At 39.9% G+C, this 14,407-nt stretch overlaps 3 gene segments (V, D, J or C); 1 reads left to right on the top strand and 2 right to left on the bottom strand.

Moving 5' to 3' along the window:
• The window catches only part of LOC132882209 (Ig kappa chain V region Mem5-like), an 81,626-nt gene extending 77,101 nt beyond the window's left edge, over positions 1 to 4,525 (bottom strand). Inside the window, 2 exon segments of the V gene segment in view lie at positions 3,973 to 4,271; positions 4,378 to 4,525. Of these exon segments, the coding sequence occupies positions 3,973 to 4,271; positions 4,378 to 4,429 (351 nt within the window).
• Positions 1 to 5,625, top strand: part of LOC132882207 (Ig kappa chain V-III region MOPC 63-like) — a 193,532-nt gene extending 187,907 nt beyond the window's left edge. The window contains 2 exon segments of the V gene segment in view: positions 4,654 to 4,685; positions 5,150 to 5,625. Coding sequence covers positions 4,654 to 4,685; positions 5,150 to 5,469 — 352 coding nt within the window.
• Positions 1 to 14,407, bottom strand: part of LOC132882210 (Ig kappa chain V-III region MOPC 63-like) — a 202,077-nt gene that overhangs the window by 133,959 nt on the left and 53,711 nt on the right.

Below are 14,407 nucleotides of genomic sequence, written 5' to 3'. Positions count from 1 at the left end.
GTGATACTGTGGTATATGGAATGTTATGTTCATTCCTTCCACTTGGTGGAGCTGGTACTGCTTGTTTAGAGCTGGGTAACAGAACAGGAGAGAGAGGAGTACAGTAACAGAGGGGTGCACGCGTTTTGATGTTCTCATGCATACGTTTATTTTCTATGAATAAAAGTACGTTTGTTTACAACCACTTGTGATCATTTACGACACAACAGATACTGCCACAAATAACACAGGCACAAACTTGTTCAGAAGTGTTGCCAGATACTGCTGACGTTTTCCAGCCCAAAATACAGTATGTTCAAAACCTGCCAAAAAGCACTTAAAACCTCCCAATCTGGCAACACTGGCTCTGCTCTCTCTCCTCGCGCTTAAATCCGAACTTCCTTCCCGTGGGCGGTCACAAGCCAAGGTGGGCGAGGCCATGAATACTAATTTACAAATGTGATGCAAGATCGTATGGCTTTTCTGATCCGCTCATTTTTCCGACTATTTTCTTTCATAAGCTAATACAGGGAATGGGAGTAGAATTACATTTTCACATGCAGCATGCATATGCAACTCGGCGCGAACTATGGTATTTCAAAAAGAGCCAGTATTAAACGTTTTTGGTGGAAGGGCACCTTTAAAGAGAGAGAGTGTCTGCTGAAGTGTCTTATTGTGTACCTTGGGGAAGATGTGGACAAACTCATCAAGGAGTATCTGGGAAGTAGTTTTGCATTAATCTCTTAAACTGGTATTTTTACACTTAAGCCCTATTTTTAAAATATTTTTTTTGGTGTCTAAATGACTAATACGTACAAATAGTACCTATTTGTCACAGGAGTTGCTGGTCTACTACTGCCTGATCGGTTAGTTTGTTTGTGACTTAGTTTATCAAGGAGCGTGAAAAAATGGATGTTGAGCAACCAGTCTTGTCAACATTAATCATATTATGTAATGTTGCAATTATATATCTTATGTCTTAATTCTTAACTGATTGTGTGTGTGTGTGTGTGTGTCTGCGCACATGCCTTTGTGCACCTATGGCTGCTCTTATCTTCACGTATTTTGTTTGTATTTGTTTTACCTGCCTAGGGACTGCAGATGGAAATGAGCTTTTTAGCTATAATCTGGCACAAGCCATCTTCTTACTTTTGTAACCAATGACTCTTGTGCATGGTCCCTGTTTCAACTAAACTAAATAAACTAAACTAATCTATATACTATCAATGTACTTGGTATATCCCTCTCGTATGCTTAAAGTATACCACAAGTACACTTATACTGCCATTGTACTAGTTATATACTTCGAGTCCCTATTTTTAGTTTATTATTGCATACTTTAAGTATACTGTTATAAACATTGGTAATTTCATAGTTTACACAGTATATTACTTTTTTTTCCACCTTTATTGAATAGGACAGTATAGAGACAGGAAATGAGCGGGAGGGATCGTGAAACGACCTCGGGCAAGAATCGAACCTGGGTCCCCGGATTTATGGTATGGCGCCTTAGCCAGCTGAGCCATAGTCCTTAAAGGATCCTTAAAGTTTACTCGTACTGTATGTACACAAGAGTGTGATGCATTTACAAAATCACAAGACAGAATGTTGAAAACAAGTTTGATATATTTTCAAACATTTCAAAAACAAAGACCTATGAAATCAAGTCCTTCCTTACTGGAGAAAATGAAAGGAAAAAGTCCACATTTGCATTAAATGTGCAATTTAATCTCCTTTACAAGGAGAGGAGACCTCATCGGCCACTGTTCATCTGGGAGCTTGAGGTGGAGAGGGTGAGCAGCTTCAAATACCTGGGTGTTCACATCAGTGAGGACCTCACATGGACACAACACACAGCTGGTTAGGAAGGCTCAACAGCGACTGTACTTTCTGAAGAGGCTGAGGAAGCAGGAGAGCTGCCTCCATCCTCAAAGACCCCACCCACTCCCAGCACGGACTGTTCACAATCCTACCCTCAGGCCAGAGGTACAGAAGTGTGAAATGTAAAACTGTCAGACTAAAGAACTCTTTCTTTCATTTCATCTTTTCATCTTTGAGAAAGAGAACCACTCAGCCATCTTCATGTAAATCTCTCTCTCACGTCACTGATCTCTCTGTGGGTTTCACTGCTCAAGACTTCTTTTATTCAGCTGGGTGGGTTGGGGGACATTTTACAGCTATTGGGGGGATGGATTTATAGATGCAACTCACTTCTCCTTTTCAACAATTCTTCATCAGTGAACAAACCTCCATAATCTGATCTACTAAAGCAGGTCTTAATCAAACAACAAATATAAGAATAGGCCTGCAGGAGTGCTGTGTGTATGTTACAGTCTTGGTAAGTCTAGTTAAGCGAGTCTAGCTACTTAGTTAAATCTAATTAAGCTTGCTCGCAGACTGGAGATGGACTCGGACTCAGACATGCATCCTCGGGACATACTGAAGATTTTATTAACTGGACAAATATTTTGCAAAACAGAAAAAAAAATGCAAAATGAGTTTATTATTTTATGAGACAGCCAAGTGTATGTTCAAATCCCCAATCCAGCTTCTCTTCATCACAGTAACCAATCAACACGAGTCCAGTTCTGTTACAGCACCATCTAGTGACCACATCACTGTACAACAGTCTGCATTTGACCAAGTTCAGGGAGAAAAGGAGGCTGGTTGGTGGGTTTACTTTGCAGATAATAAACGATGTATTAATATTGAATATTATTTAATGATTACGCACTGGATTGTGTCTTAAAGCTGCTCTTAGCAGAAGGTGGAAATCATCAGATACCATCAGACACATCAGCGGACTTTTCATCACAGAAGGAACAGCTGATGAAGAGTTTTCTGCTTTTCAGGAATGATTCTTCTTTAAACATGAACACATTTGATGAGGTTCAGTGGAGAGCAGCTCTGCAGCCAAGGGCATAGGTTTGGTTTGAAAGCTGGTAGGGACACATGGGTGGGGTGGAATGTGTAGGAGGGACGTAAACCAGAGGGTAGAGTACGGTTAGTTTTGTAAAAAGTCTATGATCAAGATCTGACAGAGACAACAATTAAAGCAACACATCACAGGTTCTATTCTACACCCCAAATCAGAAAAAGCTGGGACTGAATGGTAAATGCAAATAAATAAAGAAAGCAGAGATTTCTAAATTTACTGTGACTTGTATTTCATTGCAGACAGAATGAACCCAAGATATTTCATGTTCTGTCGGTCAATTTCATTTCTTTGGTAAAATACAGCGATTCCTGAGTTTCAGGTTTGGAACATATTCCAACAAAAAGAAACTGAGGAAAAGGAAACTGACATTTTCTGGATGGAACTAACTAACTAACTAACTAACTAACTAACTAACTTACTTACTTACTTACTTACTTACTTACTCACTCTGGCTGCTGTCTGCCCCCTTTTTCCTTTTTTTCCCCTCCTCTCTCTACCCCTTCCTCTCTTCCCCATATCTTATTCTTTTTATATTTGTATTTGTAAATAATTTATTTTAATTTATCTAGAAGTTTTTCTCTATGTCTTTTCTCTGTTTATCCTGTAACGATGCTGCTGGAATCTGAATTCCCCTGAGGGAACCCTCCCAAAGGGATCAATGAAGTTTTATATAATCTAATCTAATCTAATCTAATCTAATCTAATCTAATCTAATCTAACTAACTAACTAGCAAGTCATTTTTTTCACATTACCAATTATGCCATTATACAATATGATAATAACACTAATGATGAGTTACTTCAGGAAATATAACATTGACATTATGATGAAGAAACTATCAGATCATGTTTAATCAATTAACTATTGATTGTAAATTATTAAAGCGCTAATAATGATGAAAGTGCTCAGTGCTGTAGTGGGTTTGAGTTGATGATGTTCAGTGGAGTGCAGCTTTAGCAGCTCTGCAGCTGTTCTCAGATCAGTGTGTGTTTCTGAGTCAGAGCACTTCCTCTACAGCTGAGGGAGGTTTTTGTACGGCGCTATAACACTGTGTGTACGGATAGCTGCTACCCTGCTGACAGTAATAATCTCCTGCATCTTCAGACTGAACTCCAGAGATTTTTAGATTAAATTGTGAACCAGATCCACTGCCACTGAAACGACCTGGAATCCCAGACTGACGAGTAGTTGCACGATAGATCAGGAGTTTAGGAGCTTCTCCAGGTTTCTGCAGGTACCAGTGGAGGTTACTGCCAACACTCTGACTGGCTGTACAGGTGAGAGTAACAGATTGTCCTGGAGAAACAGACTGAGATCCTGGAGACTGAGTCAGGACGATTTCCCCAAAGGACTCTAAAGAAAAGGATGCAGAGTTAAAAGAATGGAAACAAATGTAGTAGTGAGTGTGAGAGTGATGTGATGATTTGTATGAATAATAAAAGTAAAGAGAGTGTCTCACGGTGAGCGAGGAGTCCCAGTGTCCCCAGCAGTAGAATCAGTACCATCATCATTGTGCTGCGTGTCAGTGGCTCTGAAAGGACTGAACACACTCTGATCAGCACTACAGCTCTTAAAGTGTGTGCAGCAGTGACACAGCACACACATGCAAACACCACAACTCTGTGTCTCTCTCTGTGTGTGTGTGTGTGTGTGTGTGTGTGTGTGTGTGTGGTCACTGGAGTGTAACAGAGGTTTTTGTACGACGGCTTCATTAGAATGTATCACTGTGGTTCACTTTCGGTGGAGGAACCAAACTCATCATCAAAAGTAAGTGATTTTAATTTTTCCTTAAACTCTAAAATGCAATTTCTTTTCTCCATCAGTTTCACTGATAACATTAGATGTAAAGTTAAATATAATTTCTGTCCTCACTGACATTTCTATAAAGCAGTCTGTGTAAATTGTGTTGATGGGTAAAGCAATGTTCTCTTTGTTTGTTCGTGGACCTGAAGCCAAATGACTTTAAGCCTAAAGCTTTTAGACTTTAATGAGTTTTAGAGTTCGGAACTGTTTTTATGTCTATGGGTAGAGTTTATAGATGCTGCTGAAGGTCATAGAAGTTTCCAGAAGTTTCTCCTGAACTGCAGTAATGTGAGAACAGTGTGGATCACTGCACTGATTACTGAACACACATGAATGTCTCCAGTCTGGACTCTTAATCAGCAGTAATGAGTAAATGTTGTGTAAGTGTGTGTAAATGTGTGTGTTTATTGTGTGTTTGTGGTCTCCAGCCGGTCCCACGGTGAAGCCCTCCGTGTCTCTGCTCCCTCCCTCCTCTCTGCAGCTGTCTGAGGGATCGGCCTCGCTGCTCTGCCTGCTGTCTGCCTACTCTCCACAGGGGGCGCTGGTGAGCTGGACAGTGGACGGCTCAGAGGTGAAGAACGGGGTTCTGACCAGCGCAGAAGAACACAAGAAGGACGGTTACACACGCAGCAGCACCCTGACCCTCAGCAAAGCACTCTGGGAAAAGGGGGAGGAGTTTGGCTGTACGGTCTCCCATGATGGCGTCAATCATCCGGTCACGTTCAGAAAGAGCCAGTGTGAAGGCTAACAGCTCCAAGATAGAATTTAACACTCAGCTGCTTACACATCCATCTACAATAGAGTTTCAGTTCTACACAATGCTGACATTTCTGTCTTTACTCTCTTCACTGTCCTGTTGCTCTTCCTGTAGTTTTGCTCTGCTGAAATAAAGCTTCATTTTGGACATTGTGTGTTCTTTTATTGGAGTTAATAGTCATTATCAGTGTGAGGAGAGAGTGTGTTTAGCTGGAGATTCAGTGCTGTGTGTTGTGCTTCAGTGAGTTTGGCTGAAGGAAGTTGAACATCTGGTGAAAGTGCTGCTCTATTCTGGGAGAAAGAGGATCACTCAGCCGTCTCCATGTAAATCTCTCTCTCACTTCACTCATCTTTCAGTTTTACTGGTTAAAACTGACTCCTTCTGTTTCGCTTTATTGAACTCAATTTGCTATCAGAACTGGACCCAGAACTCAACCTGCTCTGGTTCTAGCTACAACTCTTATTTTGTTTGATTAAGTCCCGATTTTCACAAGTGTTTTAAATCTATGGGACATTCAGGTACAGATTTAAAGTCACCTAAATCGTATCCATGTACAGTCTCCATCTTGTCTCTAGAGGTCCGTTCAGATCACACACTGTCCCAGTTAAACAGGGCGTCCACACGCATCCATTACTGACCCACTTCATTTTAGCAGATGATACACAAATGAATATTTCCACTAAACCACATGTGAATCTGTTCTCTGATTGCAAGAGTTTATCAAATCAGGGTCAAATCCTGCATGAAGGAAAACATGTGAATTAAACTCCTCTTATTTTGGAGAATATTTAAACTCCACAGAGATTCCTGTGTGTATGTTTTTGTTTAGTTTGTTGGAAAATCCACATAATTTCCCCAAAAAACAGCTCACTCACACACAATGCACTCCAATGGGACGGGCACTGCTGAGCCCCTGGGCGATGCCCACATGGCTGTAGATTTTATTGCAGTTACAAAAACACAACTCAAACTTGATTCACAGACAGTGCACAACTCTGACAATCACACACTCAGATAACAACAAGGAATATTCAGGAAACTAGTCTTATCTAGGAGAAAAGAACACAATGCGCCCAAGATGGCAGCTGTGTAGATCAGACATGTTTGGTCTAACTCCATCAGGAACGCTGGAGCTCATGTGGTAATACAAGCAGCAATCTCAGTTTATTATTTGGGGAAGGAAAAAACAAACAAACAAACAAACAAACAAACAAAAACCTGATGATGAAGAAGAAATTGGAAGCTGCCTTCTTTCTGTTCTGTCTATGGGCTGAAAGAAGCGGAAAAAACAAGCTGTTGCCTCATCTATACTTACAGTGGTATGCAAAAGTTTGGGCACCCCTGGTCAAAATTGATGTTACTGTGAACAGTTAAGCAAGTTGAAGATGAAATGATCTCCAAAAGGCATAAAGTTAAAGATGACTCATTCCCTTTATAGTTTAAGCAAAAACATTTTTTGTTTTATTTTCATCTTTTGCTTCAGAGTTGGAGAGGTGTTCTTTTCCTGGAATTTGGCCCCCTTTTTTCTCCAAACATGCCTTTGCACATTGTGGCCAAAAAGTTCCATTTTGATTTCATCAGTCCACAGGACTTGTTTCCAAAATGCATCAGGCTTATTTAGATGTTCATTTGCAAACTTCAGACACTGAATTTTGTGGCTAGGACGCAGGAACTGTTTTCTTCTGATGACTCTCCCATGAAGGTCATATTTGTTCAGATGTCGCTGCATAGTAGAACAGTGCACCACCATTCCAGGGTCTGCTAAATCTTTCTGAAGGTCTTTTGCAGTCAAACAGGGGTTTTAATTTGCCTTCCTCGCAATCCAACGAGCAGTTCTTTCAGAAACTTTTCTTCATCTTCCAGACCTCACCTTGATCTCCACTGTTTCTGTTATCTGCCATTTCTTAATAACATTACAATGTGAGGAAACAGCTACCTGAAAACACTTTGCTACGTTCTTGTAGCCTTCTCCTGCTTTGTGAGCATCAATTATTTTATTATTCAGAATGCGAGGGAGTTGCTTAGAGGAGCCCATGGCTGTTGATTTTAGCAGGGATGAGAATGGGACATTTTAAAAAAACTCTGAAATGTCTGTCGACTTTCCCACACACACACTAATATATATGAATGCTTTCAAATTCAATGATGGTTTAAAATGTTTATAAACTTTAAGATAACAAATCCCTACAGATATATATATATATATATATATATATATATATATATATATATATATATATATCGTGAGCGATAATGGAGGTAACCGTAACGATATATTAGATTCCTCCTGACTATCTTTGACAATTTAAGTAAAACATACCTTTGTGCTTTTTTGTGTTGTTGTGCTCCTGGATGTTTCTAGCTCCTCTGTTTCCATAATTGATCATATCTGAGCACAGAATACACAGAACCTTTCCCGGCACGTCCACTTTTCGGATATGTTCTGTCAGGCACGTTGTCACAGTTTGTGTCCCTATCTGCACGGTAACACTACTATTGAGCCATGCCCATCGGAAACAGTTCTTTATCCCGTTCGATTTATCGATTTCCCTGGCACGATCCTCATTTTTGCGGTCCAAAACTTTTGCCATATTGGCGAAGTAACTTTGAAAACTAACCAAAATAACTAGAACTTAAGAAGTGATCAAAACCGTGTACATGTAGCTTGTTTCTCTGCGAATTGTACAAGTGAGATGAAACTAGCGCCAAAACGTTGCCGGAAATCGTCGTGAGTTGTCGTTAGCATAAATATTGAAGAAAGCAATGACGATTTCCGTTATCACAGCTGCAACTAATTTTGCGATGAGCGTTTGCGAAAGATGCGGGCGGGCGGGCGGTCGGTCGGTCCTGCCTACTTGTGCCACCACAAGCCTCCAGGGTATCTGCACATTTTTCAAGTACAAATTTAAAGACTTTTAAGACCTTTTCAAGACCTCTAAATGGAAAAATTAAGACTGTACCATGGCAAAGAAAATTATAAATACGACAACTTAAAACTGTTTTCTGCAATAGTTTTTTACTAACTTTAAGAAGAATGCACACAATTGGTGAACAACAGGGTGCATCAATGGCAACTGTTAGACAGCAAACAGCTGAAGCAAAGTCATGTGTTCTGGGCTGCAGAACTACTGTAGCAGCGAGGAGAAGACTGGGGTTTACTGGAGAAAACACCATGAATCATTTCAAAAACAATAAACGGCAAGTAGAACCAGCTGAACAACCTTAGCCGGCATTATTTCAATCCCCAAAGATTATCTTTGATGATGTGTGATTTTGTGTCCGACAGCAAAATCAGTGTGAGTGTGGTACAGTATACAGCTGGCTGAGGAAGTTCTCGAGTATCTTCTGCATTATAGCAGGGAACAGCGTAAACCTGTTTATGCAGTCATACAATCATCAGAGCGTTACATTAAACACAGAAAAACAACTGTCACCTTTCATAACCATTATCAATATTAATCAATGTGTTGTAAAAACTAAACTAATTATCATCAGTGCAATTGTTATATCAATGTTCATTATTCAAAAATAATCATTAATTATTATCTATAATCCATGAATAATTGTTTGTATTACTACTACTACTACTACTACTAATAATAATAATAATAATAAACTACTTTTTAATAATAATAAAAAAATTAACTCAATTTTATAACATTTTAATAATCACTACTTATTAGCTATATTAATTTATAATTAATAGAGTAGCAATTATAATTCAGTATTATTAAGTACTACTTAATTAATAAGCAGTGATTATCAAAATGTAATTTAATAATTAGTAATTATCATCAACTACTAAATTATACTAATAAATAAGTAGTGATTATTAAAATGCTATAAGATGAGTTAATTTTTATTAAAAAGTAGTAATTATTAGTAGTAGTAGTGATACAAACAATTATTCATGGATTATATATAATTTGTTTTTAATAGTGAACATTGATATAACAATTGAACTGATAATAATAACATTAAAAGTATTACTAGTATTATTATTATTATTATTATTATTATTATTAAGTAGTAGTACAGTTATTTTATATCAATGTTCACTATTTAAAAAAAAATTCTATAATCCATGAGTATTTGTTTGTATTCTAACAATTACTACTTTTTTAATAATTATTTGTAATAATTTTTAATAACTTAATTTTATAACATTTAATAATCCCTAGTACTTATTAATCACTAATTTATAAGTAGTAATGATTATTAATCAATAATAATTACTACTACTAATTATTATTAGTGGTTGTTAATATTATTCTTATTATTATATTAAAAACACTGTTGTAGACGATAAGTAATAAAACAAACTTTTTGTACAAATTATGTAAATTGTACTATATTTAGAATTATTGTATTTTCTGGAGTTTTTTTTAATTGAGTTTTGAAATAAAGGTTATTTATATATTTATATTAAACTTGGTACAATAAACAATGTTAATTATGTAAAAAAAATTATGCTAATCATTATTATTATTATTATTTCCTATAAGCCCCATTTTCCACCTGACTCGTGCGCATGCGCGAACCCCCCTGCGTTTCACTCCGGAGCGCTTGACCTCTAACACGCGCGCGCCTCGTGTCCGTGAAAAGCCAGTTTCCCAGTCCGCCATGTCCCCAGCGCTGCGGTACCGTCTTTAAACACATTTGTGCGATCCAGCGCTTTTTATCACAAACGATTCTTCTCCTTATTTTGGGGGTATTTGTCATCCCCCAACCATTTGTCATTAAACAGATATCTTCCCATAATTATCAACGCTTTCTAGCGCCCGCATAAGCTACCTGTGTATCTCTCACTCTTCACAACCACCACACTGCACCACACTTCCTCCACCACACCACACTTCCTCCACCACACTGCACTTCCTCCACCACACTGCACTTCCTCCACCACACTGCACTTCCTCCAGTAGCCTCCGAACGTTAGTTCTTGATCTACAGAATGCACAGAACGCACAGAACCAATGCTGCCCTCAAAAGGTACGCTGGTCACTTTTAAAGTCATGGTTAAAAAAAATACCCCAAACCGGATGGAGATATTTCACTTGTTCGGTCCAATATTAAATTTAATACCTCCTTTTCGAAAATTCCAGTCATTCCAAACAATTTAAGACATTTTTAGGCCTTGAAAACCGAAAGTTGTATTTAAGACTTTTTAAGGACCCGCGGGAACCCTGGCCTCGCTCACGCCGACCCAGAAAATTCTCATCCCTGTTTTAGGGACAAGTTTGAGGAGTCAGAGAATTTATACAGCTTTGAAATCTGCATCATCTGACCTTTCCTAACGAAGAATTTGAACAAGCCACAGCTCAATAAGCTAATTAAGGTCTGGAACCTTGGTAAAAGTTACCTAAGAACTGAAATGTATTGGGGTGCCCAAACTTTCGCATGGTGTTCCTTTTCTTTTTTCACTCTCCAGTTGTACAAAACAAAAATAATACACAAATCTTGCAGAAAACACTGAAAAGAAATGTGTCGCCTTTACCTTTATGGCTTTCGGTGATCATCTCCTGCTCACTTAACTATTCACAGTAACAGACATTTTCAGTAAGGGTGCCCAAACTTTTGCATGCCACTGTATTTTTCGAGGCTACATACATTATATTAGTATGAAGAACTTCAAATGTATTAAATTTATAACCAGGTTTGTGTGTTACACCTAGATAATCATTATAAATAACCATGACACCTCCTCCTCTGCCAGTTAGACGAGGCTGGTGTATATAACTGTATCCAGGAGGGCTCGCTCCATTTAATGCTATATATTCATTTGGCTTAATCCATGTTTCAGTTAAACAAAGTACATTAAACTCCTGATCAGTAATGAGTTCATTAACCATTAGTGCTTTAGATGTAAGAGATCTAATATTTAATAGTGCCACCTTTAGATCAAAGGTGCTGGCAGCGGCTGTACAGTCAGTATGATCTAATTTCATATTGATTAGGTTACTGGAACAAACTCTCTGAATATTTCTACCTTTTTGTTGAGCTCGGGGAACAGACACAGTCTCGATGTAGTGGGCCCTGAGTGACGACTCTGTGCAGCTAGCAGACAGTCGGTTTAGCCTGTTCGTCTGCTCCCTGGCCTTGGCTCTGGATTGTCAGAAATTAACTAGGCCTGTTCTGAGACTATGACCTATTCTGCAGGAAATGAGAGCAGCACCTTCCCGAGTGGGATGGATACCGTCCCGCCCTAACAGGACAGCAGTGCCCTCAAAAAGTCCAGTGTTAGTCATTCATCTCTACCTGCCAGTTCACTGAGAATGTCTGGATGAAGACCTTGGCGAAATACAGCTTTCAGTGCTGGATCATTCCATCAGCTGGCTGCCACTAGCGTTCTGAAGTCCAGAGTATATTCAGCAACTCCTCTGGATTCCTGCGATATGGTGAGCAAACTTTCTCTGATTTCAATTCCCTCAGGTTCGTGGTCAAACACTCTTGAACAATGTGAGGAAACGTTCATATGAAGTCATATGTTCACTGCCATTTTTCTAAATGGCGCACGCTCATTGTAACACCTTGCCAGTAAGAAATGACAGAAATTTAGCAATCTTGTGTTTGTCAGAGAGATTAGGCATAGCGGAGAAGTACATGGAGCACTGAAGTAAGAATCCCTTACAGGCGATTGCATTCCCGGCATATTTTTCCAGAATGGGGAGTTGCAATGCAGGACTGGGAGAAGACTCAGGCCACGTTAGGAAGGCCTGCACCCTCACAGTTGTGAGCCGCACCATTCGAGTGTTGAGGTCTGCAAGCATCTGTGTATGTTCTCCTCGAAGTCGTCCTTGAGCATCCAATGCAGTTTGCTTCTCCTCTTCTGCTACATCCATGATAGACGAAGTATCCTGTCAGAGTGCAGGCACTTACGGATGTATGTGCAGGGGAGAGCGGGACGCAAACTGATAAAGCCAAATCGTGAAGCACAGTCAGATAGCAGGCAAGGGTCAGTCGATCAGTAAACAGGGCAATAGAGGCAAGACAGGTTGAGCTTGAGCTTCTTTGAGGGATGCTCCCACTCGAACTGATTTAGCATCCTATAAGGATTGGAACTACTAGTTCTCATATTTTGACCAAGCACACACACTAAACATGACTTTCTTTTTTTCCCAAAAAATTAAATTGTTATTTCTTTTTCAATAATAAACTTACAAATGTCATCATATAGTAGTAGTAGATAACTTTATTGTCCCCGAGGGGCAGTTGGGATTGCAGCACAATCACAAGGCACTTCATGACAGAACGTCAAACATATAACACAACACATAGTCCATACATCAGACACCAACAAAAATAACATAACATTCATCACGCCTACAATGCACTATGCACCATTGGGTATGGCCAAACCAGCTGGACATCTAGCTACTTCAACTGATTTAAGGCTTTTATGGCTTGTGGTAGTTTGTAGTCTGGCTAGTGCTGTCATTCTCAACGGCAATATCTCATCTCATCTCATTATCTCTAGCCACTTTATCCTGTTCTACAGGGTCGCAGGCAAGCTGGAGCCTATCCCAGCTGATGACGGGCGAAAGGCGGGGTACACCCTGGACAAGTCACCAGGTCATCACAGGGCTGACACATAGACACACACAACCATTCACACTCACATTCACACCAGACGAACAGGCTAAACCGACTGTCTGCTAGCTGCACAGAGTCGTCACTCAGGGTCCACTACATCGAGACTGTGTCTGTTCCCCGAGCTCAACAAAAAAGTAGAAATATTCAGAGTGTTTGTTCCAGTAACCTAATCAATATAAAATTAGATCATACTGACTGTACAGCCGCTGCCAGCACCTCTGATCTAAAGGCGGGGCTATTAAATATTAGATCTCTTACATCTAAAGCGCTAATGGTTAATGAACTCATTACTGATCAGGAGTTTAGTGTACTGTGTTTAACTGAAACATGGATTAAGCCCATAGACCGCGGAACGCATTTGAACAAGGGGGGGCCACAATTGCCAGAGGGTGTCACCGAAATGTTAGGTCGGACATGATGCATATAGGCTACATTATACACGGACACGCACGTAATGCTATCAGTCATGACAGCCAGCACAGAACCGCGCAGATTAAAATGCACAAGAAAAGCACCTCGGTGGTCGGTGGTAACTCAACTTAAACTGCTCGCTTGTGCCAGTACTAAAGCACTATAGAGAGAAACACTGAACACAGAGAAGTGCACCCGGCGGTGCTCGGTCAGAGGAAAGTATGGGAATATGCCTGCAGTTTTATCAGAGCTGCGTGTGTCCGCGCGCGCGAGTGCGCGTCTGTGTGTGTGTGCGTGCACGTGCGAGTGTGTGTGTTTCCACAATATGCCAGCACATAACTGCGCAGAATAAAATGCCAAAACAGCCAACAGCACAGAAGGCTATACATAGATTAATCCATCGGTCATGACTTTAGCCCACAGCATGCCAGCACATTACTGCGCAGAATAAAATGCCAAAACAGTCAACAGTACACAACAAAAGCTCCTCGGTAGTAGGCTAACTCAACTTAAACAACTTGCTTGTATCAGTACCAATGCAGTATAGAAACACTGAAAACAGAGGAAGCAGTGCACTCGGCGGTGCTAATAGAAGTAACCAATGACTTACCCTTAAAACTTCCCAAAGGCCTGCCTGCGTCTGTCATTGGCCTGCACCAACTCCTTTGCGATGGCTGTCATGTCAGTTTGCTCCAGAATGTCACGGTGAATATGGCAGTTCATCAAGTCATTCAGTCTCTTTTGTGTCATTGTGGATCGGAGGTATGATTTCAGTCGACGAAGTGTGGAAAACGAACGCTCTGCTGATGCCGAGGGCACGAAGGCCAAAAGCCAGGGCACCGAGGCCATAAAATAAAACAATGATTTTAAGTTCATGTCTATAATGAATTTAATTTAAGGACTAATGACTCTTCTGAGGAAGATT

Source organism: Neoarius graeffei, chromosome 2, assembly GCF_027579695.1.
Source record: "Neoarius graeffei isolate fNeoGra1 chromosome 2, fNeoGra1.pri, whole genome shotgun sequence".
Taxonomy (NCBI): Eukaryota; Metazoa; Chordata; class Actinopteri; order Siluriformes; family Ariidae; genus Neoarius; species Neoarius graeffei.
This window is presented reverse-complemented; position numbering and strand designations above follow the sequence as displayed.